Source organism: Perognathus longimembris, chromosome 14 (genome assembly GCF_023159225.1).
Source record: "Perognathus longimembris pacificus isolate PPM17 chromosome 14, ASM2315922v1, whole genome shotgun sequence".
Lineage (NCBI taxonomy): Eukaryota > Metazoa > Chordata > Mammalia > Rodentia > Heteromyidae > Perognathus > Perognathus longimembris.
Window position 1 is genome coordinate 25,960,372 of NC_063174.1, and position 27,451 is coordinate 25,987,822.

The following is a 27,451-nucleotide window of genomic DNA, read 5'->3' on the forward strand; positions in this document are numbered from 1 at the left end:
CTGTGGGCACTGGCCTCAGACATGCTGTTCCCTTTCTGGTGGGGTGGCAGTGCTTTCCAGTGTGTCTCTGCCCTTTTCCTATGGAAGAAGCACCTGTTCCTAACCTCAGCAGCTGGTTCTAGGCCCACCTCTTGCCTTTGACTCTGCTGTCTTCGCTGTCTCTGGTCATAATCTCATCTCTGCTTCTTCATAACATAAATTGGAAATGTGGCACATACTTGCTGCTTCTTTTCCTCACCCCTGAGCCCCACACAGTCTGCTCTGACTCTAGCCCAGTCCTAGGTGTTGACATTTTTTTTGATGGTTTGTGGATGGATGGGTGGATGAGCCGATAACAAGTTTCTCTCCATCCAAAGCCATTGTCTCTTAGGTCTATCAGGTGTAACCTGGAAGGGAAGGGCAGTACAGAGATTTGAACTCAAGTCCTCCTGCTTGCTAGGCATTGCTAAGCCATGCCTCCAGACCTTTTTTGCACAGTTCACTTATGGAATAGGATTTTGCTTACTTCTCCACTCTTGTCTGGCCACAGTCCCATTTTATCTGGGATGACAGGAATAAACCACTATGCCCAACTTACTCTGTTGAGATAAAGTTGCTTGGATTTTTCTGCCCAGTCTAGCTTTGGAACCACAGTCCTTCCACTCTTAGCATCCCACACAGCTAGGATGTCACAGAGCTTAGCCATCAGAAAGGGGCTTGGGTACTTTTGTGCCCAAGCTTTCCTCCAACCATATCCTCCTGATGTCGGCTTCCCAAGTGGCTAGGATTATAAACACAAGCCCTGTGTAATCTCATGTGTAACTTAAGTGCTAAGTATGTTTTTAAGGTGACATAGAGCTCTTGTCTCCTTTATATTTCCCTGTGTCTGGCCAGTGACATCTCTTTGCCCAGCTGAATAATAGACTAGGTCTTTCCTTTGTGCAAGGCAAGGTCCCAAGTCCCAGGAACAGCAGAGTCTCATGGAGTGACTCCATGCTCTTTGGCCTCTTTGTACCCTGTTTATTTGCTTCAGAATTCAGTTAGTGGGGAATATAAGGAATCATACACTTAATATTTTCTCCTTTCTGTAGGTGAAAATAAAGGCTGAGTGTTGGCCCTGTTATTAGGATTCCAGAGGCAGCTGTGTGGAATTAAAAAGCCCATCCCTCACAGTGCTCAGCAGTGACCCTAATGCATGTGGCAGATTCACTTCCCTGTAATGGGAATTCAAATGAAAACTGTAAACTGGGTGCTCACTAATGTAATGCTTTTCCTTAACACATGCTTCTGTGGCTTTTAGTGAAAGGTTTGTAGGCATCTATGCAGAGGGAAGGATGCTTGCAAGCCAGAGGTCAATAAGTCCAGATCATCAACAGCCTCTGTTTGGTACACACCTCTGTGAAGGAGGAGCCTGCTAGTCATGCTTGGGCTGAGATGCTTCTAAGAACCTCTGGCTATTCAGTCTGTGTGTGTTTTCTTGCAGTGTCATGTCTTTGTGTTTACTTCTTAATCTCTTGGATTCCTTATTGCACCCCCCCCCCCCCAGGAGATCCACTGCACTGTAGCTCCCAAGAGAAAGCTGTGTCTCCTTCTCCCATCAATGGGGCTAGCATCCTCCTGTGGCTCCAGTTTTCCTTATTTATCTGCTCCCAGTGCCTTTGTTCCACTCCCCTCACAGATGCTTTGAGGCAGAAGCGGTTTCCACAGCATCTGTTCAACACAGCGGTTCTGAAGCTTATTGGGCATTGCGATGGTGGTAAACCAGGCTTACTGTGTGAATTGTGTTGTGGCAACCCAGCTAAAGGGGTTCATCGTGGTGGAGATCCTTTCATGCTGGCACTCATGGAACGGGTGGGGAGGGCTGTCCACATGCTGCCACCTCCCATCTTAACATTCCACAGACCGTTCATCAAAAGAAACCCTCCTGCCTTTGCCATTTCTGTTTATTCTAAACCATCTCTTAGATTGGGCATGGGTCTGGGAAGATGCTTTAGTGGTTTAAAATGTGGATCACATGTTAGAAAGGCTGATTGGTCCACAGGCAGTTTGGGACATGGTTCTTAGGGGCTGTGTGTCTGTGAGAACTGTGGGCCACACATGTGGTTGTCAGGATGGTCCTCTTCACTGGAGGCCCAGCCTTGCTAGAGGCCACTTCTCTGTGGCATTCCTAGGCACCAGAGTGTGGCTTTCTTTATGCTTCAGATGTCCACATAGGATTCCACAGGGAGGGAGCTTTCTGACAGAGTTAGGTATAAACGTTCCTATAACCAGTTGAGTACAATAGAGGACAGAGATGTTTAAACTGCAACAACTGTAATTTTTTAATACAAATTCCAGGAATGCTGAGGTTACATTTTGTAAGTAGTGTTAAGACCACTGTGGTGTTAAAGCTACAGAGAAACAAGAGATTCCTCAGGAACAATTTCTCCCCTTAAAGTTTTATATGTATTTCCTTAAGAAACATGTTTCTTGGTTGATTTTTTGTGTGCATTTTATGTACCCATTGAACTCTGAAGCCAATGGATTCTAATTTCTGAGTTTAGTCTTAATTTCTGAGCAGTTTGAGCCACACAACAGTTTTCAGTCCTTGATAGTCTGATACCAGGCCATGAGATGGTAATTGTGTCCCCACTGGGTTGGTCATCTTTGCTGCAGGAAGGGTGTGGTCAGTGCCCTACTGCAAACACTCCATGTGGACCCCACTCATGTGCTATGCTCTTGCTCCCTGCTGAAGCTGTTGGTGTGACTCCCTGCACAGGCCAAAGTAGATTCGGGGGAGTGGTGACAAGCATTGGGTGGCCAAAGTTTCAACATGTGACGAGGAAGAGCCTACCTTATGGCCACTCCCTGGAGAAGATGTGGAATAGCCACACTAGGGGAGGGGATGGGTGAGAGTTCAGGGGTCCTGGTGTTATTTTGCATCACCTCTCAAAGATAAATGAAAGAAGAACATGTTCTATGCTGAGAGAGAGGACCCCATGGTGTAGACTATGGGTGGAAATCTTGATATAAGCAGGGGTGCTATTGATTTTTTTTTTAATATGGTGATTCTTGGCTTTGGTCCTTGGTTTTTTTTTATATGGTGATTCTTGGTTTTGTTCCTATTTGTTTTATAGGCGAACAAGATTTCTTTGACTCTGGACTTTATTAAACTATATATAAAATACATCTGTATTTTAATCGTGCCTTTAATTATGTCACCTATTCTCTTGCTAATATACATTTTTTCATTTTTCTCTATTTTTATGTAGCTGCTTTTTAAATTTTCCTCAGCTTTTTTACAGGACGATTTCAATTTCACCTCTTTTTTTAACCATTAGTTTCTATTTTTTTCCTTATTTATTGTCAAAGTGATGTACACAGAGGTTACAGTTTCATACGTTAGGCATTGGATACATTTCTCGTACTGTTTGTTTCTTAGATCTGATTTCACCTCATGTCTTTTCCTGCCTTTTCTACAATAATTCTCCCAATTAATATAATTGTATTACTCTCATTTGTAAGCCCAAGTTTCTAAATCATTGAGGCTGTCCTGAATATCTCCACATAGCCATGTTTGGAAACCAAATGTAGCAGTTCTGTTTGGATCTTGATTGCCACTTACTTGTGTTTTTGTTTATATTGGAGAGGAGACCTGGTAGCTGGGCCATTTCTCTTCTTTGTAAGTAGCTGCTGAGGCCAGTTAAAGAACCAACAGCTAAGAAATTGAAGGTGTCCAACTGGCCACAGATGGTACACTCCCAAGTTTAACTTAAAAACATAGTTTATTATTGGGAATATTTAAATGTAAGGTGATATTTTAAATTCACCTGGTGCTTTTAGATATATTAGCATCTTAGTGTACAAGCAGCAAATGAACCAAGCTTATAAATAGCAGTTATATGAGAAATTTCCCTTAGAAACATTTGTTTCATGGCCAGTTTGGTATGTTCATCGTGATTTAATAATAAATCCTAATAAATCCTGGTTATACAGGCAGGTTACAGCTGTTTTGGAAATTAAGATAGATGAATTTACATGGCAAACCAATCAGTTACTTCAACATTTACACGGAATTTTCACCCAGCTTTGCAGGATCCAGGAATTTCAGTAAGTTATACTGTTTTTTTTTCATGCCATGTACATAGAGGGTGCTTAGTACATAGAAGCTGCTCTACATCACATGGGTGGCAGCAGGTAGATTCACTTGGTAGACAGCGAGTCTGTACCAAGTTTAGATTTTCTGACAGTCAGTAGAGAGTTCTACCAAACAAGGAACAGACTTAAAGAGAGAATGCAAGGCCCCAGTAGAATTGCTTATGTTCTCGGTAATGTGGCTCATGATTTTTTTTCCTAATATGTTTTTTATAGTTACTGGAGAAAAATAAAGTGTGCTTGCATTTTTCTTTTCTGCTAGGATATCACACTACTGTGTTGACAACAAGAGCTTGTATATAGAGTGCTAAATGTCTGCCAGGTCTTGTGCCAAGATCTTCCTGCTCGTTTTCCTCACAGCAGTTTCAGGAATGGTGCCTCTGTTGTTTTTCGTATTTCAGATGAAGAATCACAGAGTGTTTTAAGTCATGTCCTCAAGGTCACACTGCTGGTGAACAGTGGACTATAGACTAAGTCTGGGTCTTTCTGATGACCAATTATGCACTCACTCTCCTGTTACCATCATCAGGAATGTTATTACCTAGAGCCAGAAATGATACCAAACAGGGAGAGACATCATGAGGAAAGGTGATGAAATAATAGAACTGCCATTCAACCCCAAACAGCTACTTGGGTCTGTATGGGTTTTTAATATTTTTGGAATACTCATATTTATAAGTGAATAGCTACCTTACTGACTCTGGTCTGGCCTTAGCAAAGTTCCTGTGAGTCTACTTTTAACATCATTTTGGGCTATAGCAAGAAATGTTATTTTTATTTATTATCTTAGCTTTTCAGTTCAAATAGATTGTGTCACTCATGGTTGCAGTCTTGTCTACATACCATTAATGGTTATCATCAGTGAAATTGTGAAGAGTTCACACATTGTTTTTCTATTTTGCAGATTTAAGTAGTTTTACTGTTCAAAAAGTAAGTTTGCAAGGATAATGCATCCTGATTGATGTCACCCCTTTCATCATTTCCCCCTTTTCTCCTAACCTACTCTCCCCTCAGTTTTCTTAATTTCATAGGATATGCATAGAATATCATCACTGCATTCTCTTACTTTCATTAATATCAAAGAGGCACATTGTCATCTTTATTATTAAAATCTAGTCATAAAGCACCAATTAAAATAACATTAAGCTTTGGTATTTAAATGTGAATTCAGAAAGCATTGCCTTATGGATTTGAGGGCTTGGAAACCCCTGTTCCCTGATAATGTGGCTCCAGATAAATTCCAGCTATAGGAAGAGGCTGTAAACTGCAACAACACTTGGCCTTCTCTCCCCCTGTAAACTGCAACAACACTTGGCCTTCTCTCCCCCTCTTCTGGTTTAGTTTTCAGGTGTTCTATAATGGCATCTTACCTCCTTCCCCCACAGAGGTATAAATCTCTGACTTCTCAGTGACCTGTCAGCTGAGTTCTCATGGAGAGAGCACTACTGTGGCCCTCTGCTCTCCATAGTGGTCTGACTTTCTCCTTGGAGTTTTCCTCTGTATCTGATATACTTGGATACCTGTTCACTTGGAAGGCCAGTTAGTTGTAATCCTGGTACTGGGGTAGGACTTCTGAAGTTGAGGTTTAGTTGTGTTCAGTTCCTAGGTATGGTAATAGTATTGTGATTATATAGGAATGGCTATATTATCTGAGGATGAGGTATTAAGTGAACACATTACCTTTAAGTAGTTCAGATACAAAAAGTATACATGCACACATGTATTTTCTTCCATCTTGTGTGTACATATGTGGGATCTCTCTCTTTCGACTTCCCCTCGCTTGGGGGGAAGGGGCTTTTCCACCCCTTCCTGGGTGGCCCTTTATCGCTCTCACGTGGGAGCGATGGCCACAGGTAGCCTCATCTCTCTCGAATTCCCCTCGCTTGGGGGGGGGGGGAAGGGGCTTTTTCCGCCCCTTCCTGGGTGGTCCATTATCGCTCACGAGGGAGCAATGGCCACGGGTAGCCTCAGTGGCGTGTGGTCGCAGGGTGCCCCAAAGCCGCCAAGAACAACACGGACATGTGGGCCCCTGGAGAAAGCCTCTAGGGATTCTGTTTATTCAAATGAGGAACCTCCCAGATATACCCTAAAGGCGGGCACAAGAGAGGGGCCCCTGATTAGTCCCAAGGAGCTGTCCCTTAAGTGATGTCAGACTTCCTTCTCTTCCGGTTAAAGACAGGAAGGGGAGGGACAGGCTGAGGTCAGCTGTGGCCCCTTAAAGGTGCAGCTGACCCCAACATCCATATATGTAAATAGACAACAAGTATATGCATACACATAAATCAAATGTGATGATATATGTATGTTCTCTGGCTCTACAAGCATTCCTTATGAAAATATTTAATTATGAAAATGTTCATTTTGCAGAATTGAGCAGTGAAGGAAAAAGCAGTGGTTCAAAATGCAGTGAAATAGTTAAACATTTTTATTGGCTTTATGATTCCTTAAACAAAGGTTTACTGAGCACCTGTTAAGGATTTCCAGGTTCTGTGAGCAGGACAGCCAGTTCTCATCCTAGTCTGCTTTGCAGCTGGGTGTAAATGCATACAGTAATAGTGGCCACTGTTTTAGAAAGGGATCTTGGATGTATATATAGAGCAGTGTACAGAGCAATCAGTCTTCAGCTGAGTATCCTGAGGAAGGAGATGGTATTGGACAGAGGAGGCTGGAGGTGGAGTGGAGCCCTCTGCAGGAGGGAGTGAGACCGTCCCTTGTGTCTGGGAGGGGGAAGGCATGGAAACCTGAGCAGAGAGCATGGCTTTCCCAGAAGTTCTCCTTAGCTCAGATATCAGGCACTAGAGGGATTTCAACAGGGGGATGGCCCATGGCATGGAGTTTCCATTTTAGAACAATGATGTTAGTGAGTGTTTTGAAGCTATAGAAAGGATGGAGAGTTTCACAGTGGCTGAATGCCCAGAGAGGACTACGGGAGACCCACTGGTTTTACCAGTTTGAGAGAAACCTTGAAGGGGTCCTTTCACTGGAACATGAGGGTGCATAGTAGTACGGGTGCAGACTAGGTTGAGTGGACATTGAGGGGATAGAAAAGTGGAGACAGAGGTGACACACTCAGGGAACTCATGAGTGTCGTGTTGGTGGGGAAAAGGAGTCAGACAGTTAGTTGTATTCATACATACTTCTTAATATGGAAGGTCTTAAACATCCTTAACCCCCAAAGGTTAAGGATGAACCTGGTGGGAGGGAAAGGCTGACCATGGACAATGGACTGTACAGCATCCTAGAGAAGACAAGTGGCCAGAGGGGAAGGAAAGCTAGGACACACACAGATGGTGAAGGAAATGACTCAATAAATGTTACAGTGAAGGGGAAAGCAAAACCACTCAGAAGTTTCTCAAAGGTAAACGAAACTTTGTTCCTTTGGATGTTTTTGCCAAGCAAAGCACTCCTGTCTATGGGTGCTGCAAGGTCCCCTGATAGCTTGCTTCACTGTGCTCCCTTGACCCAGTCCTGTATGACTGGATGAAAGGAGGGGAGCAATCTATTAAATGCAGCCAGAGTAAATGTTTGTTCTAAGTAACATGGTACGTAAAGGGTGTCAACTAATCAGTAATCATTGTTTTAATGCAGGAGAAGATCACAGATAACCTACCCAGCTGCAGTCACCTTCCAAGTGATGCTTTGCAGGAGGAAGAGAGGCAGCTAATTACACGTTCTCTGTTTCTTGAACAGGTTGAGTACTAAAGTGACACACTTCCTTAACCTAGGGTATTTGCACTAGGAAGATGGCTTCATTAGAACAAATGGTAACTTTGTCTTCTGATTTGGGGGCTAGTGCTTCCAATACTTTCCTCTGCTTGATCATAACAAATTAGCTATAATTAGGTATTGGTGGCTCATGCCTATAATCCTAGCTACAAAGGAGGATGAAATCTGGAGGATCATGGTTGTCAGGCCAGCCAAGGTAGAAAAGTCAGTAAGATTCCATCTCCAATTAACCATGGGAAAAAAAAAAAGCAGAGCTGGAGGTGTGGCTCAAGTGGTAGAGTGCCAGCCAGGTGAGCAAGCCAAGAGAGTTCCCGGGGTCCCTGAGATTAAACCCTGGTAGGGACAAAGCTAAACTAAACTCACAAATAGTTGGCTGTGGCTTGTTATCAGAATTAATCAGAAGCAAAGATTATATCAGAATGTGGGTGTTCCTATAGTCTTCCTTTTCTCTTTTAAGGAAAACTTTTAAATTTATTCTTAAATTGATGAAATACCTCTTCCACTCCTTCCCCAGTAGATTATGTTTTGTGAACCTTTGGAGACTTTTCTCCCAGCTTAACTCCTGTTTGGGTCACACCAGCTATTTCAGTAAGTTGTCAATGCAGAGTTCAGTAAATGACTCATTTTTATGTGCTAGGCTGGGTGTGATATTTCTAATTTTCCATTAAAGGCAACTTTGTTTTGCTAATGGTGTTATGTTCCTAGAAAACAGTGGCTTCCCTTCAGATGTTTTAAAATGACGTTAAGGATCCTGCACTTTTTTTTTTAAAGCAGCCCATACAGAATTTTTAGACTCTGCCTTTTCTCCTTGAGCATTTCCTTTGTTGCCTGCGGTTCAGTCCATTTAATACCAATTTCCCTGTAGTTCTGGGGCTCTTGTGCACCTTTGATAAGGAGTGCTGTCAAGTGTTTTCTGAATTCCCAGATCACTGCCACTCCTTTTATTAAACTTGTCTGGTATTATCCTCAGGGGGATTGGCTTTGTGTGATGTGAGAATGACCTGCTGTTCCTTGTTCCCCATCAAAATGTGCTCAACAAGTGATGAAATCAGCACCTTTAGTTTTCAGTGATCACATGGCTGTTGAATTGTAAGTCTGCAGTGAAGTCCTGGGGAGACAGTGGAAATTCATAACAGAATGTGCCAGCCAAGAACAGAATGAAATGCAGCCTTAAGGTTCATGAACCGCATCATTGCTCATTACCCTTAAACACCTGCTAACATTGCCACATCCTATTTTTCCCATTGCCACCAGGGCTGGTAGAGCAAAACGGTGACTGTATAAACCACGACATCATTCCTTTAATTATCACCATATCAAATCAGAGCAGCTTCCCTATGGATTGCTGACTATGTTCTGGTCACTGGGCTAAGAACTTTAAATACATTATCTCGTTTAATAGCTTTAACCTGCTTTAGGCATCTGGTACACACCGTGTATTATGGTGAGTACCAAGGATGTGATGCCTCCTGCTTTCAAGGTTTTATTTATTATTTTTGTGCCAGTACTGGCCCTGAACTCAGGGGCCTCACACTCTCTCATGTTTGGCTTTTTGTTTTGTTTTGTTTAAGGCTAGCACTCTACCACTTGAGCCACACCTCTACTTCCTTCTCTTTTTCTTTTTCTTCTTCTTTTTGTGTGTGCCAAAGGACATAGATCCCAGTAAGAAAATCCGAAACAACATGGCTTGAACATGGTATTATTATGCTTTGTAGTATGTGGCATGCTATGTGGAAGGGGGTATATTTGGAATAAGGATTGATATGCCTAGTGGATGTCATATTCTGTTTCCAAATTACACTTACATGGAAATACCAGCTCACATATGACTAAAATACAGCTAGGCTTTATCATTACCTAGACAGAGGGGGAAATGGATAGTGAGATCTCTTGATGGACTCTGAACCCTGAGCCAGTAACAGCCATATACCACGTTGGCACTTGTCATGTATTCACATCAGGACTCAAAAAGCAAATATAAAATGTTAATCTTTTCTAGTCATACAGGTGATAAAAACCAGACACCTTTCTTTCACATATCAGACATGGCCCTGGCCCTCAAGTTCAAGTGCTGTGTTATCAAGGTACCTCAGCCAGCTTTATGGAGAGAGCCCTGACTGTTGAGGAGTCAGTCTGGTTACTGATTTGACAATTCTTAAGTGCTTGCTAGGCCAGTGCCAGTGGGGAGGGAGCATCTCAAGAGCTCCCACTAAACATCCCTCACTGCAGCAGGCAGGTGCAGGTGCAGCGGAAGTCCTAGAAGGGCATCTGACCTCCATCAGGGAGATAGACCAGGATTTCCAGGGAAAAGACTTATGGAACCTAAGAAAGAAGTCAAGGAAAGGGCTGGGGATATGGCCTAGTGGCAAGAGTGCTTGCCTCGTATACATGAAGCCCTGGGTTCAATTCCCCAGCACCACATATACAGAAAACGGCCAGAAGTGGTGCTGTGGCTCAAGTGGCAGAGTGCTAGCCTTGAGCAAAAAGAAGCCAGGGACAGTGCTCAGGCCCTGAGTCCAAGCCCCAGGACTGGCCAAACAAAAAAAACAAACAAACAAAAAAAAAAAAACAAGAAGTCAAGGAAGGGGGACAAGGAGGAGGGAACAGGAAATGATTGTTTCCAACAGGCACAGCAAAATCTGGGCCAAGAATGAAAAGTATTTCCATTTAACTGGAAGATGGTGAAGAAGCGGGTGGTTGGGATAGTATTGGGTTTTTCTTTCTCCTTGTGTGGCCATTTGCACTAAAAGTTCAAAAGCAGTAATGGATGAAACTGCAGGCACCTTAGCATGAATGCTTTGGCTCTGTGCTGTAGTTACTTTTACTGCTCATCACCAACAGAGCATTTGCCATTGAAAAGCTGCAGTTTTACTTGTTAAAGCAGCAAACATTGTTTTCATTTAGTTTTCATCCTGGAGTGTACACCTCGATGTCATGCATGATCAAATGGGAAATGTGTATATAGAACTTCTTTATATTCAAAAGCTTCATGGTTCTTCCTAAGAAAAGGTCTGTGCAGTAGCTTAACCTCCAAGCCAGACTAGCTTCTCATGGAGCAATGTTATTAAATGAAAGTAAATGCTGGATGGTGTGTGTGTGTATGTGTATGTGTGAGAGAGAGAGAGAGGGAGGGAGGGAGGGAGGGAGGGAGGGGGAGAGAGAGACTTCTATATTTATTTTCTATTTTTTATTTCTTTTGTTTATGTGGTACTGAGAAGTTGAACCCAGGGCCTCTTGCATACTAGGCAACCATATTTATTTATACTTAAGTATTTGACAATCATTTTCTGAAAGGAAATTTGCTGGTCAAGCTTTCAAGCAAAAACTGTAGATTTTGGAAAATTTGTATCTGATAAAGACCTAGTTCCCAGTATTTAGGACTCTTCTGATGAGCTTGCTGGTGACATTTAATAAACGAGATTTTTTTGATACGTATACAAAATGTGTCAACAATTGGGAGATCTTCATAATTGAGTGAACTAATCTTTCTTGATCAAGTCTATATAAAAATCAGATTCCTTGGGGCTGGGAAGGTGGCTTAGTGGTAGAGTGCTTACCTAGCATTCATGAAGCCCTGGGTTCAATTCCTCAGCACCACATACACAGAAAAAAAATGCCAGAAGTGGCGCTGTGACTCAAGTGGTAGAGTGTTAGCCTTGAGCAAAAGGAAGCCAGGGACTGTGCCTAGTCCCTGGGTTCAAGCCCCAGAACTGGCAAATAAATAAATAATAAAAATTTAGACTCCAGTAGATTTTATTGTCCTCATCATGACTAACCTTTAAGAAATGATCCATTGTCAAGTTTTATTGCTGTTTCACATAAATGACTGCTGTTATCTGAAAAGGCTGTTTAGATATTTCTCCTGTTTCTATCTGTGGAAGTCTAGATTTCCTTCATATACTTCAGCCAAATCGATGGTTGCAACTGATTCCATGCTGACTCCAGCCAGATCCTGACAAGATTTGCAAGAATATAAAACAATGTCACTCTTCCCATGGATTATTCTTTAATAGCAGAGTATTTTTTCACAAACTTTTGTAATACTGTTATTTATAATAGTTACTCTTAAGTGAATTAGTGAATGAGTAAAAATTTTCAATTTTATGATTTATAGTAAATGCTCATAGATATTACATGGGAACTAAAGCTTTTGAAGGATTTTTCAGTAATTTTTAAGGAAGCATACAAGGGCATTCAGAAAACGTTTGAGAACAATGATTTAAATATTTACACCTGAAAAGCATTTTAATACAGGAAAGTAGATGCTTGTAAACCATTTGAAGGGCTGGGATTGGAAAGATCAACAAAGTCCTCACTAACTCAGGTTTGTTTGCCAGTGGCTTACAAAGAGCCAACAGATTGCTACTGCAGCAATGTCAGAAGCTGCATAAAATGTGCAGGGGTTTCTGCCTGATGAAAGGAGACATGAATCTGCATAAATGAAGTGCTTGATCTTTGATTGGATCCTGGATTGGAAAAATGCAGAAGAGAGAATATTTCTGGGGAAATTAGGGGGGATTTGACTATGAGTAGATGTTGTACATTAAATTTCTAGAGCTGTTGTTGGCTTGGTTTTTGTTGTTGTGTTGTTGTTGTTGTTGGGTTTTGGGGGGAGATGGAAGGGGGGCTTGAACTCTGGGCCTGGGTGCTGTTCCTGAGCTCCTGAGTTCAAGGCTAGCACTTGACCACTTGAGCCACAGGGCCACTTCCAGCTTCTTCTGTGTTTAATTAGAGATAAAAGTCTCATGAACCTTCTTGCCTGGGTTGGCCTTGAATTTACATGATCCTCAGATTTTGGCTTCCTGAGTAGCTAGCATTACAGGTGTGAGCCATTGGCACCTGGCAGGTTTTTTGTTGTTTGTTTTGTTTTGTTTTTTTTGAGGCAAGAATCTCACTAGGCAGTCCAACTGATCTTGAAGTTGAGATCCTCCTGCTTCAGCCTCCCATGTTGAGATTATAAATGTGTGCCATTACGCTGTGCCTAATGTTAGATTCTTTAGTGTTACACTAGTACAGTGGTTATATAGGGTAACATCCTTGTTCTTAGAAGCAATTTAAAATTCCTCATTTCAAGTTGGCCAAAGGAAAAGATGCATGCATAAAAAGAGAGCAGGCCAGGTAAAATACTTATAGTTGGTAAATCTAGTTGAAGAATATTCAAAATAGATTTTCAACTCAATGAAAGATTTGGAAAGTGAAGGTGAAAAATGGAGAATAAAGAGTTAAGGATTATTTCCCTGTTTTCTGGGTTGAGGACTGCTAGTGTGAGTTAAGTGCATGAGTCATGACTGGAAGAAGCAGTCAGAGACAAAATAACTTAAATCAACTGTACAAATTTGTGTGTAATGTTAAACTGTAATAATATTTTAATTGGATTCCACACTTGGGTAACCGAACACATGAGTTAAGAAGCATCTTATGTTTTAGAATCACCAAGGTCTTAAGAAAGGAAAGTCTTGAAATGTCACCCAGTTTGGGAAATATAACTTCTCATTTAGCTCACTGCCACTTAATGCCACCTGTTAGGTCTTGTCACTTGTCAGCAGTAGTGTGGAATTTGGGTACCCATTTCTCCTGTGGCTGTGGTAATGATAGTGCCATGGCTGGTAGAAGTCATGCAGTTTTACTTTGTAGTCACATTTCATGCTGCAATGCTGTGAAATCCTTATTATATTGGAGTCATTGTTATAATCTTAGTTTTATGTGAAAATGCTTGTCACTTCTCCTCAGGAATTGTTTTTCTTCATTATTTAATCAACATTATAATAGACAAGGCTTACTGATAACATTTGTGGTTTATGTGCCTATGAAATAATTCATCATTTTCTTAAAATCAGGCTTCACTTGTGTGTGTCTTCCTGGGGCTGAGGCTATTCAAGGTCACTTTGCAGTTGTGAAGAATCTGTGACATTATTTGTTAAAAGTTCGTTTTTGTTTCATTTCCTGCTTTCAGAGATGGTTGAGGCTAGTCCTGTTCTATAACTTCCTTTTCCAGCTTATTTTTAACTTATATTTTAACTATCATATTTAAATACTTGTACAAAGAAGTTACCACTCAACATTTTTACCACTTAACATTTTTACAAAAGCTTGTTAAACTGCTTGCCTGGCAGAGAGTATAAGCTAGTGTTGGATTTTCAAGCAGTACTGTTATTTTATGCAATATGCATACTCTCATCCAAGGGTAGGCTTTCTGTTTGCTACAAACACAGTTGTTCCTAAAGGCATATATTTCATATAATTGTGTTGTTTTTGTCAAATTATAGCTGTCCATCTTTGTAGTGACTGACTTGTGTGTATCTGACGATTGGATTTGTTGGTGCAGATGTGATGGCATTCCTCTTAACCTTAGTTCAGAGGCAAGGAAAGAACACAGCTCTGCGGCAGAGGCTGTGTTCCCAGTGCTATTGCTGTCCAGCTTTATGTCATCGGGGTTTGGTTTTCTGACTTCTCTGAAAAACAACAACAACAAAAAGTCCGGCTGGTTTGATTTCTTTCCATGAGCTGCTGACAGTTAAGGCTTCATGCAACATCATCATGTCTCTAAGAATAATTTTGCTTACCTATATAAGAATTGAAGAGTTTAATCATTTCCAAACGTGTTCTAAATGATTCAGTCCTTTTTCAGCATCTCAGCTGAGTTGTGGAAGTTTGAACTATTTACAGGAGGTGTAATGGTGTGTTAAATGCATTGAGGAAAGGGCTTCTGAAGAAGTTGTTTCCAGTCATAGCATTCCTTACTTTCCTATGCTGCTGCTTTCCAGTGTGGCACACATCTCCTTTGAGGTGATGACAGTCCCCTGAGGTAGAAACGTTGGCCAAGTGAGGAATATCTCCTTTTCACCGAAGACGAAACTGAGGCCATGAGCAGCAGAGTTTATCCAGATTCACATAGTGGCTGCATGTGTGTCTCAGGGTCTGCAGCCCAGCTCTCTTATCCTCTTCACCTCCCAGTAGGTCTGTTCCAGCTCCTCTCCTTGTGGGAGAGAAATCTGCTCTGCTTACTGGTTACAGTTACATACATTAGGTAGTGAGTGCATTTCTTGTCCAACTTGATACCCCCTCATTATTCTCCCACCTTTCTTCTCTCTCATCCTCCTTCCCCCCACTTCCATACCCCCCACCCCAATGTGCATTTAGTTTACAGCATATTATCTTGTAAATATTGCTGCTGTAGTCCTTTGCCTTTTGTCTCACCGTTTTAATGTTTCCCTTCCCTTTCCTTCCCTAATTCAGATAGACATATATAAAATACCCAGGAGTTGGTGGCTTTTTGTTCTGCTCACTAGAAGCTGGACATATATTTCATTATAGAAAAAAGTGAAATCATTTATTTTTCATCATGTTCCAACCTTTGAGATCTTAACATTTTGACAGGCATTTATTTGTGTTCAGATTCTGTTTGGTGGGGTGGGGGGCACCTGTGCACTTCTCTTCTTCTGGCACATTCCATGTAGTGTTTGTCAGCAGGCCTGCCTCTCCCACTCCCTGCTCTCCAGCTCTCTCTCTTTTAGCAAACACTGTTCTCCAGGCTCATGCTCTGCTTACTGGTGAGAGCTCTTTATGAAGGGTCATTCACCTTGCAAGCGCTCCATAAAGGATCTACTGTAACTCCTCCAAACACCCTACTGGCTGGATATGCTAATAATTCCTGTTCTGTATGAAGAAACCTGCTCAGCATTAACTCAGCTGACGGATGGCAAAGCTGGGACTTGAACCCATTACTAATCCTGTCCTTGGCCAGGTGAAGTAGCTGTGCTCCGACATTATTTCCTGGGTTATCTCCCTTCAGAGAATACAATCTTTAATAGCTAGCTGCTTTTCACTCAGATCTTTTTCTCCCATTAGGACATTCAGTTAAGCAAAATAAACAGGAATGCATTTTCTTGTTATTTATCCCTCTATGGTCCTTAGATATCTTTGTATGGTGGATCAGGTGGTAACCAACATGATTGGTATTGACCCAACATTGCTTCTTTCCTTTCCTTGTTGCCACTTTTTGTATATTTGAAGAATGTGTAGTCTACGGTATGCAGGTTTTTTTTTGTGTCTCAGTTTATGTTTTTGCTGGCTACTCTTCCGCCCAGAATTTTTCCTTTACTTTTTTTTCCCTAAGAGATGGACATGAAAATACTATTCCACATTATCTTTGTGGGCAATACCTTAGGGTCCAAACCAGATCAAGAGTGATTATGCAGACACTATGAGGAAAAAGAGGAGGGAGAGGGAGGGAAGATGGGAGAGAAGGAGGATTTGAGAAAGATGATTTAATTGGCTCAGAAGATTATATATAAGGCTACCTAAAGTAGAGAGCTTGATTGTCAACAGGTGTGGGCAGTAGTAGTAGTGGTCATCTGATTTGTAGACACATGCAGTTTGGTCATACTTAAATTTATTGTGAGTAATTCTCAGAGGGTAGATCTGAAGTGTTGGTTGTGGGGTGCTGTGCATGTATCACCGCAGCAGGTGGTACCCAGGCTGTTCTTGTGTTGATTTTATAAGCTGCCAGTTTGGTATGCTTTTTTGCACTCTTCACCTCTCGTCTGCATAATCTTAGGATATGAAGGCCTTCAAATACAAGCATCTTCATTCTTCTTAAGTTTTTATTTTTTTTAATGAATGTTGAGTTGCCTAAAGTCCACATGACTTCATTTTGTCTTTCCCTCTTGGGATTCTTCTTCCTGACCATCCTTGCTTCTCCTAGTGACAAGGACATGCTTTGTTTCACCTAAGCTCTAGCTCTCACAAGCCTCTGTCACCTCTCCAAGAAACTTCTCCATCAGTATGGAAGAGGCCTTAACAGTCAGCCCCATAGTGAAGTCAGTGGTGAGCTTAGTAGCTGCTCTATATTCCTCAGCTACTTCTTTGGTCCCACTTGCAGGATGCACACTCCTTGTTGGTAGATGACCCCTAATGGATGATTATTCATTCCGTCCATTTCTGTCATCAATTTGGGAACAAAAAATTAGATGGGTAAAATTGTGCATTGTGGGAAAACTGACAAGTGATATGACACAGCATTCATTTTATGCAGTTGTTTATTTTTATGTGTTTTATGTAACTAGTCCTATTCCACAAAGGACTTGAGGCAACTGACATCCTGGTAGAAAGAGTCCCTTGTTAGGTCTTTAGTGGATACAGGCTCCTTAAAGAAGCTCGAGATTGAAAACAACTCATGCAGCGGAACAGATAATATAAGTGTTCTGCTCCCACTCTTTATTGCTTTATCAATGCTTGCCATGGGAATCCTATCCCAAGCAGTGCGCGTAAACAATAAGTTAATAGCAGACATGGAGAATTTTCCTGTTTCACAAACATGTGCCTTATCTGCAGGCTGCAGACATTTAGCTCCAATTTGTTCCTTATTTGCTGCTCTCAGTACAAGGCTCTGAATGAGAGAGAGGCAACAGCAAATGTGTCCCAGCTGCTGATGCCCATGACAAAGGCCAGCACCAGCGCAGGGGCAACTGCAGTGGGCTGCTCCAAAGGAATATTGGTTTAACTCTCCGCAGCTTTAAAAATCAGGTTAATTTCACTCATACAGAGGCACATCAGCAGAGTTGTGTTTTACTGTTTGACACACAGATGACAACCTAGCTAGAAATTGGTATTTGCAAAAATAAAAATCACTGAAAAGAAAAAGATGGTTTTGAACCAGCATAGTTGTAAGATGCAGCATGTATCTATTTTTCTCTGTATCTATTTTTCTGAAGAAAAAAAAGTAAAAATTTTTACCATGGAAAAACACGCAGAAACTAATCAGTTTCTCCCCATGTTTTGGCATTTGCATAATAGTTTCTTTAAAAGGGTAACACTGTATAAAATCATTCCAGTACTGCATGCTGATTTTGCCAAAATCATGAAATCAAATAGTATGTTCGTTCTTTTGCATGAAATTTTATTGAGTGATCATATAAGCATAAAAAGGATGGAGGGAGAAATATGCCCTGAGAGTGAAAAGGACAAAGCAGTAGGCAGCTAGCTTGAAAACTCAGGTCTCCACCAGTCAACAGACAGCCACCACCAAGATGAGGAGGAAGTAGTGGAGCTGAATGACAGTGGATAAGAGCTAGGACAAGGTGGCAAGAAATGGTACCCTCTTGGTGACTAAAATCCAGAATTCTCTAAAGATTTCCAGAAAATCTATAGACATCTACATAGCTGAAGTTGTATCCAAATGCCTTTTTTTTTTTCACTTTCCAAAATCACATGGATCTATTCTAACAGAAGTGCATGGCCCTAGTTTATAAACGGTCAACAACAGTGAAGCCTATGAGTTGGAGATGCAACATATCTGAGATAAAGTCTATGTCTTCACCTCCGTCCTAGTCATGCTTTCTAAGAAGCTCAAGTAGAGTTTAGCCAATATGTGGGACTTCACAATATCTCATAAAGAGCAAACACCATTGTGGACACTTCATTTAAGCAAATGAGAAGGAGAGGAAAGGCCAAGTGGAGAATCTGGGTATGAAAGTGCCTCTCAGCCCCTGGGATATCAAAGGAAGTTGTGTGGGTAAACTGGGCATAGGTGAGTTGAACAGACGGTGGCCATCATTCTCAGAGAACGTGAGAATGTTTGGGAGAAGTGGGTTTGAGGCTCACTTTGCTCTGCACCTGCACCGTGGGCGGCAGATTCCAGGGATTTGCCGGTCTTGTGTTGAAGGTAGTAAATACATGGGAATAGACACATAATCTCTCAGCCAGCCCCCAATGTCTGCCTACCTCGTGCTCAGGAGTGATCATTTAAACTGCAGAGATTCCTACTTGCCAGAGTCCACGTCTAAAATATTGAGGTATTTTGGCCAGGATAATAAGTTTTTTCACAATTTGAGGCTAAAACATCATCTCCTAGGTACAACATATACTGATTTGGAGTTCTCTCTCTGTGTGTAGCTATCTATACACAGAGAAATTTTACTGATGGAGACTTCACTCCTCAGAAACTACTGGTGAATTAACAATATGGTGTATAAATGAATGTTATAGTTGGTGGTCTGAACACCTATTTCATTTTAACCCTGAATGTTTATATTTATCCTGGAGACCAATTGCTCAGTTTCTTTTTTTTTAGAAGAGGTATAACAGTGTTTAGCTCATAGCATTGGGATGAGCTTAACACATCACATGGGAGGAATTCAGTGAGCATTAGCTCCCTGCCTCATGCCACTCTTGAGGAAAATATAGAGGAAGCCATGATTGGCTTGACTAACAGGTGTGTACACACACACACACACACACACACAGAGTCACACCACTTAATCTTCATGGCAAGATGTCCTTTTCATTGGCTTGCATAATTAAATCTCTTCACAGCTGTGATCCATTTTTTTTTTCAAATTCCAGAAGTTGTTTAGCTGGATGTAGATCAGAAGAAACTCTGTCCATGAGAAAATATACTAATGCAATATTATGTCCTAAAATGACAGATTTTTTTTTTTTGGTCAAAGGCCATTTGGAAAGAATTGGTTGAAAGAACAGTCTTTTCAGTGCACAGGGATGACATAAGCGATCAGGGAACAGAGTTAGTCCTAGCCCAGGAAAATTAGGAAATGGTGGCCTTTCCGGACAGATACTTCCCCTCAGGTACGAGATTCCACACATGGCTGTGCTTTTGTGGAAAAGGGAATAAGATGTCTCTTGTTTGGGGGTAGTCATTGCCAGGTATGTCATAGTAATGCAGTTTGGGGAGTTGAGAGCAGGTGGATAACAACTTCTTGCACTCTCTTGTTTATTGCACAGGTTGGCTGAAGTATGTGGATGGATGAGGTGTGGGGGTGGAGTTTCTAAAGGAAGCCAAAGTACTGATGGAGAAGGGACGAGGAATGAATGTAGAAGAGGGGAGCAGATGCAGGACATAATTGATAGATTGGCAACTGGCAGATCAGCTTATTTCAACATAAGGAGGGGAAGTGGAATGACTATGGCTGACTCCAGCTGGAACATATAGTTTGCTCAGTCTAGCAATGCTTGATACATGGGACCCATCCAAGAAAACCCAGGGGAGACAGAGGGCTCCTCAAACCACAGGCAAGTCACACTGCTTTCACCACCCCCACTGCCAAAGGAATCCACTCCTCAGCTGACTGTTTTGGTCTTCATTTCTCTTAACTGCATCAGTTTAACAGAGATCTAGCCTTAAGAGCTAAGCTTATCTTAAACTCCTGAGGCCCTCAGCGCCAAGGACTTAGACACTGGAGGGATGGTGCACGGTGCTCTAAAACTGTGACTTCCTCTCCCCAATTCACTTGTTGGGATCTGCAGAACAAGCATTCCCTGCCACTGTGTCCTGTAATTCATCTGTGGTAAGTATTTGCCTGAGTCTCTAGGAGCAAACAGCCTGGCCTCTAGTCCTGTGTCATACTGCTCCCCTGGGGATTGCAGATGTGCAGAGAAAGGCCAAAATGGTGGGTCTATGAAGCCATAATAATAGGAAAGCAAAATAGAAGCAGATGTGGATTGGACATAGAGAGGGGATGTGGATTCGACATAGAGAGGGGAAAATGTAGTTTTAAAAGAGACTGTTTATAGACTGGATACTTATCTTGACTTCTCTCACACTAGAAAAATATTTGCTTACTTATTATTAAACTCATTGGTGAGAATTGGAATTCAGTACTGTGTTTAGTAACTTCTAACACTGCAGAAAAGGTAGAAGAAATCACAGTAAGTTATTACTCATTTTTCTTAGGTAGACACAATTTACTCTGATTTTACAAGAATTGCATGATGTTTGCTAAAATTCCAGGAGATTCATTTGCTAATTTGTTCTATATAATGCCTGCTTTCCTTCACTCCCTTGCCTGTTTTGGTAAACATAAATACCTGAAGATAGTGTAAAGATTAATGTACCTAGGGTTTTTCCCCCTTTAGGTGGCACTAGGGTTTGAACTTGGTGCCTCATACTTTTTAGGCAGGGGCTCTTCTGCTTGATATGCCTCCAGCCATTGTTTCTGAGATAGGGTCTTGCGTTTATGTCCTGGCCTTTTCTGCTTAGCTTGATGACAGTTTCCCACTACCACGTTCACCTTTATTGGCTGAGATTGAGTCTCACAAACTTTATGCGTAGGTTGACCTCAGATCACAGTCCTCCCAATTTTTGCTTCCAAAATAACTAGGATGGCAAGTGTGGCCCACCTTGCCCAGCCTAGATTATAGCATTTTAGAGCAATTGATTTCATAGCTTGCAAAATAATGAAGCAGTATAAATTGGTTGTATTCAAGTATGGAGGAATATGGCTTTTAAGAAGAAGAAAAGGGGCTGAGAATATGGCTTAGTGGTAGAGTGTTTGCCTAGCATGAAGCCCTGGGTTCAATCCCTCAGCACCACATATACAGAAAAAGCTGGAAATGGTGCTGTGGCTCAAATGGTAGAGTGCTAACCTTGAGCAAAAAGAAGTCAAGGACACCCTAAGTTCAAGTCCCACGACTGGCAAAAGAAAAAAAGAGAGTGGGACGAGGGGTGATATAACTCAGCAGTGATAATTACAAGGCACTGGGAGGAAAAGATAAGGGAATGTGGTGACACTGTTAAAAAGAAATGTACTAAATACATAACTATAACACCTCTGTAGACCACCTTTACAGTAAAGAAGAAGAAAAGAGACTGATGAATTTGCATATGTACTCTAAAAAGTTCTGGGGTAAAAAACAAAATCACCACAGGTCAGTGTTCAGGCAAATCCCTGCATGGCTTTCAGTATTCATTTGAGTGGGCAGACTTCATTTTAAGGCCCTATGTTCTGTTAAAAGAGTCCTTGCTTTAGTGAATGTTTTCAGTGTTGCTTGCAAATGTAGAGACTTAAGACGTCAGACTCAAGGGAAAGTAGATCGTGGCATGGATTTATTAAGTCTGCCCTAAATCACATCTCCCTCTGGTAGTGACTATGTATGACCAAGTATGATGTATGCAGCTAATAAGTTGGAGTCTCCCTCACTTGGGAAGTCCACCATGACTTTGCCCTCTGGTATCTTTTTAAAAGTTTAATAGCTCACTGTGAAAACTGGCTCCTAAAGTTGTTATTCTTAAGAACAGGGTCATCTGTTCAAAGTTCTGTAGGGAAGAATTCTTACACAACAATGTGATGTCATTTATATCTTCTTCTACTTCTACCTATTGTTGTTGGTAAGAATTTTGTCTCATTATTAACTCACGAAAGCAGTTCTGATTTTAAGCAATCTATTTTGTCTGTGATAGTTTAGCTTGTACTTGTGTCTATGGAAAGAAGTGTTTTGTACACCCGTGCAGACATTTGCCTTTGTATTTCAACAAGGAAGTCTTTCGTTCATTGGACTTGTGCGTCTCATAAACTTGCCAGTATGTAAAATAGAATTGAATCCAACAGTAAAGACCAGCTCCCCCCCCCCCCCCAACTGCCTTCTCTGGGTCCCTCACTCCCTACATCATCCAGACCAGTGCAAGCCTTGCTGGTATTCCATTGCAGGTGTGCAGCTGTGCTTTCCCATGCTGCCTTGGAGGGCTTGGTGTGTGCAGGTAACCAGACATCCAGTATGAGTCTCCCCAGTCTTGCCATCAGAGCTGCCAAGTGCTTAGAATGTGGGAGGGGATAGATACACATGCTTATGGGACTCCATTGGCAAGGATGCCCTATGGAACAGGAGGTATACCCTGTGGCACAGGGAAAGGCAAATGTCAGTCCAGACCATGGGTGGTGGCACAGGTCTGTAATCCTAGTTAACTTGGAAGGTGGAAATCAGGGGACTCACGGTGTAGACCAGCCAAGGCATAAAATGTTTATGAAACTTTATCCCAGCCAATGGCTGGCTTGCAGTGGCATTCACCTGTGAGCCATCTATAGGGGAAGCACAATGGCTGGGCCAGGTGGTGCCTGCCTGTCATTCCTAGTGATAGAGTGAGCACAAGCAGGTGGAGCTCAGACTAGGCTAGCCTGGGCATAAAGTAAGATCTGTCTCAAAAATAGTCAACACAGATAGTTGAAGGAGCTGTAGCTCAGGGATAGGACGTCTGCTTAGCAAGCATAAGATCCTTAGTTTAATCCTCAGCACAGCTTAAAATTTTTTTAAGGAGAGGCAGAGAGACAAGACTGGTAGAAGGAAGGAGGGAGGGAGAGGAGGGCGGGGCAAGGCAGGGCAGGCAGGCAGGCAAGCCAGCCAGCCAAACCCAAAGAAAAGTAAGTTGCATGATTTCCCTCATATGTAAGAACTAGAACATGTCTGTGATATCCTGAACAGGGAATATCAACAACTAAATTGCTTAATACATAGGTCTATATATAATGAATTGTCCCAACATATACTCCAAGATAGGTAAACAATAGGTTCTTATTATGTGCTGCACATAATTTTTTTAATTTAGTTAATTTTTTTATATATAGTTTCTTTTGTTCTTTCACATCTCTGAATTTTCTGTACCTTGTGTCTTGTATAAAAGATTATTTGAAGCGGAAGGGAAAGGGAATCATGAAAACAGCCTGTCAAAGCACAAACTAATACAACAAATGATACTCACTAAACAGGTTGGATGTCAGCCATACAACTTGGGGAGAATAGGGAGGAGTAAGTGGGAGAAAATGAAGGATGGGGTAACATTGTCTAAAAACAAATACCTTTACTTAAGTAACTGTAAACCCCCTGCTCATTACCTTTTTATAAAGATAAAAATTATTTTTAAAAAAGAGAAAAAAAGAGACACAGCTAGTGAAGGGGAAGGAAGGAGAGAAGCCAAGGCCAGTGTAGGATCTTCCACAAGGATCTGTGAGAACTTGGAACTCCAGAGGATTGGGCTGACGAGCACGAGGCTGCTGTTAGAACAGTTTTGCAGCGAGTGAGAGTGGCTCATCTGTCTCCAGGAAGGGAACTCCAGCCTGAAACATGGCATTGATGGGTAAACCTAAGGCTCTTGTGCTTGCTAAGCAGATTTTCTGTCCCTGAGCCACAGTGCTATCAGTGTGAGTAGAGAAACAGCAATGAGAAGGGAGGCTGGGTGAGGCTCTCAAGGCACTACCTTCTGGAATTTTCTGTCATATAAGGTAGGCAACTCTAGGTTGGCTTGAGTGCTTTGCAGGGCAGCCTGTTTAAGGACTCTGGATTGAAGGAGCTCATTAGCCAATTTGGACCATATGAACATCAAAGTAGACCATGACTTTCCCAAAATAAATACCAGCCCAACGTAAGGAGTGATCTGTGCCACTGCTCATAAGCTGGGGTTTCCTTCTTCTTTGCATATAGGCATCCAGTTCAGGGAGTGTGCAGTATTTTAATAGTTGGCTCTGCATTGGAAAAAGCCTTACTTTCATAGAGGCTCCAAATTCTGAAAAACTGAACTGATAAGAAATGACTGCATGTAAAAGCATTTTATTTAAAATTGGTACTTCATGCTTTACATCACTGGCCATAAAAGAAATGCAAATCAAAACAACATTGAGATTCTATCTCACCCCAGTAAGAATGTCTTATATCAAGAAAACGAACAATAACAATTGTTGGAGGGGATGTGGCCAAAAGGCAACCCTACTTCATTGTTGGTGGGAATGTAAACTGTTTGAGCCACTCTGGAAAGCAATATCGAGATTCCTCAGAAGGCTAAACATAGAGCTCCCCTATGACCCAGCAGCCCCACTTTTGGGTATCTATCCAAAAGACCACAAACAAAGTCATACTAAAGCTACCAGCACAACAATGTTCATTGCAGCACAAATTGTCATAGCTAGAATCTGGAACCAACCCAGATGCCCGCCCCTCAGTAGACGAATGGATCAGGAAATGTGGTACATATACACAATGGAATTTTATGCCTCTATCAGAAAGAATGACATTGCCCCATTTGTAAGGAAATGGAAGGACTTGGAAAAAATTATACTAAGTGAAGTGAGCCAGGCCAAAGAAGCATGGACTCTATGGTGTCCCTTGTAGGGAATAATTAACACAGGTTTAGACAAGTCATAGCAGAGGATCACAAGAGCCCAATAGCTATACCCCTATGAACATGTAAGATGTTGCTAAGTGAAATGAACTCCATGTTATGGAAACGATTGTTATATCACTGTTGTAACTACTTTCAATGTGCTATGTGTAACTATAGCTTCTATTGTTGATGATCTTCTTGTATCCCCTTCCTGTGGTTGTACCTACACTATCTCTGTATCTTATCTGAGTATATTGGAAACCGTGTATACTGGTATTAGATCTAGGAAATTGAAAGGGAATACCAAAATCGAGAGGCACAGGGTAAAAAAAAGACAAACAACTACAAAAGCAATACTTGCAAAACTGTTTGGTGTAAATGAACTGAACAGTTCATGGGGGGGAAAGGGGGAGGGGGGAATGAGGGAGGAGGGTAACAAACAGTACAAGAAATGTATCCAATGCCTAAAGTATGAAACTGTAACCTCTCTGTACATCAGTTTGATAATAAAAATAAAAATAAATAAAATAAAATTGGCACTTCAATGTTTCTCATTTGTGACAGGGGTAACATATTGTGTTGTTTTATGATTTTAAGTTAAGCACTCTGGTTTGTCTTGCTGCAGTCTTTATTTTCCTTCATTCAGTATCAGGTAAATACTCTTAAGGCCACTCAGGTACATGTCCATGTATATTGGAACAAAGAAATTTTAAAATTTGAACCATTAGACTTTGGACCTTTACTGTATTTCTGTAAAGTCCTAAACTTCTTGCAAGCCTGCCTAAGTAGAATACCTTTCATTCATCTTTGTCTTTTTCTCTTTTTTAAATATATTTTTATTGTTATTGTAAAAGTGATGGACAAAGGGGTTACAGTTACATAAGTCAGGTAATAAGTGCATTTCTTTTTGAACAGTGAACAGTGTCACCTCTTCCCTTGATTTCTCCCAGTTTTCCCCTTCCTGACCACTGCCCCCCAGGTGTATAGTTCATTTTCAACAGTGTCTAATGAGTATCATTGCTGGATTTGTTCACCCTTTATCCCACCATTTCTGGGCTCTCTTACCCTCCCCCAAACACTTAAGCTTACATACAAAGGTACAGAAAACAAAAACAGTGACAAAGGAGGAAAAAAAAATAAAAAAAAATAACCCACCTAAAAAGCAAAATAACAAAAAGCCTCTTGTTTCTGTTTCTTGAAGTTCATAGTTATTAAGCTTTTGTGATCTTCTCCTAAGAATACCCTCCTTTGGTCTCACTGTGTGAATGCTTAGAGTCTTGTATAATTTATCATGGCCAAGTGTAATTTTGTTGTCTTTTACCATCCAGTGTGTTTACTTGTAGATTTATAGGCACATTCTTGTTACAGCAAATGATGGAAATGCAACCTATGTTTCTTTGGGTTTGACTTACTTCACCTAGTAGAACTTTCTTTCAAGTCTTCCATTTCCTTACGAATGTGCAATATCATTCTTTCTGATGGAAACATAGAATTCCATTACATTTTCGATCTCTGTTAGCATGCATCATTGTACAAGGGTGTTCTGTTACGGTAACTCCATAGAAGTTGCCTTAACCTCTCCCACTGTTTTATCTTGTTTATAATAAGTTGTGTTTTTACATTATGTGACTAAAATTATTCAGACTCTTCACATATTGCAGGCATATAGGTTTTTATATAATAGGTTTTTAAATAAAACCTAGATTTTAAAGAATTAGTCTACTAAATTTGCATTGAGTGAGGATTAAAAATAAAACTGGCCAGGCTGGGACTGTGCTTTCTGCCAATTTGTGAGGAATTGGAAATGAAGGGGCAGGGTGCAGGAGAGCAGAGATGGTTTGGCATGTGCAGAGTGTGTGACTGACTGGTCCACCCTCGGGATGTGAGCAAGGACTGTGTGTGAGCAGGGACTGTGTGTGAGCAAGGACTTGCCTTGCTCACGCTTGGTGGCATGGCCTCCCCCACAGAGATGGAAGCCTTTTCCTCCAAACCACAGTTCGCTTCCTCTTCCAATAATATCCTATGGGTTTCACCTCTTAAAGCTGAGACAAAGCTTATAGGCAAATATACCAGATTAAAAACTATGGTTATTTCCATCTCAAAGTTTATTACTTCATTCTCATACTATGACCTTGTTTTTTTAAAGTGTCATTGTAATAAATGAAAAGTTACCTACTTCAGAAGTATTCAACAACTCAGTGACTCTAAGAAAAAATATTACTATGGTATGATGTCAAGGACTATCCAGATATTTTGGGCACGTTCACAGAAATCTTTTGAGAATGCACACTGTTCTTAAAGGAGGCTGAGAGACTAACGAGCTTTCTTATCTAATGGCAATGTGTTCTCTCTTCAGCAGGGTGCTCAGCTTTGAGCAGCCTTCCTGCCTTTAAAGTTTTTATACATAAACTATTCCATCTTTGATGAGAGATAGCATGAATGTTTGCTTTTATTTCCCAGCAGTACCTAACAATGTCTTTTCTGACATCCCTTCTTCATCAGAGCTGATGATCTAATCTCCTCTGACAGTCACAGGTTGAGACTGCAGGTTAGATAACCAAAGAAACTTGGAGCTAAGTTGGTGGGCAGAGAGTCAGGATGCTGTTGGAGTCTGGGGAGAATTCAGGTACAGCTGGGCCTCCATTCTTGCTTATGCTCATTATGAATCAGCTCAAATTTCCTTCTCTGTGTTTCTTGTCACTCTGATTGTATAATCTCTCCATTCTTGTC

General features: G+C 41.3%; 1 protein-coding gene across 3 annotated transcripts in view; it reads left to right on the forward strand.

Moving 5' to 3' along the window:
* Positions 1-27,451, forward strand: part of Peli2 (pellino E3 ubiquitin protein ligase family member 2) — a 139,718-nt gene that overhangs the window by 58,346 nt on the left and 53,921 nt on the right. For 2 of the 3 annotated variants that reach the window (XM_048362535.1, XM_048362536.1), the window contains one exon: positions 7,702-7,803. The exons of the other annotated variant lie outside the window; for it this stretch is intronic. In XM_048362535.1, coding sequence (XP_048218492.1) covers positions 7,702-7,803 — 102 coding nt within the window. The remainder of the gene's footprint in view (positions 1-7,701; positions 7,804-27,451) is intronic. 3 annotated transcript variants of the gene reach the window in all.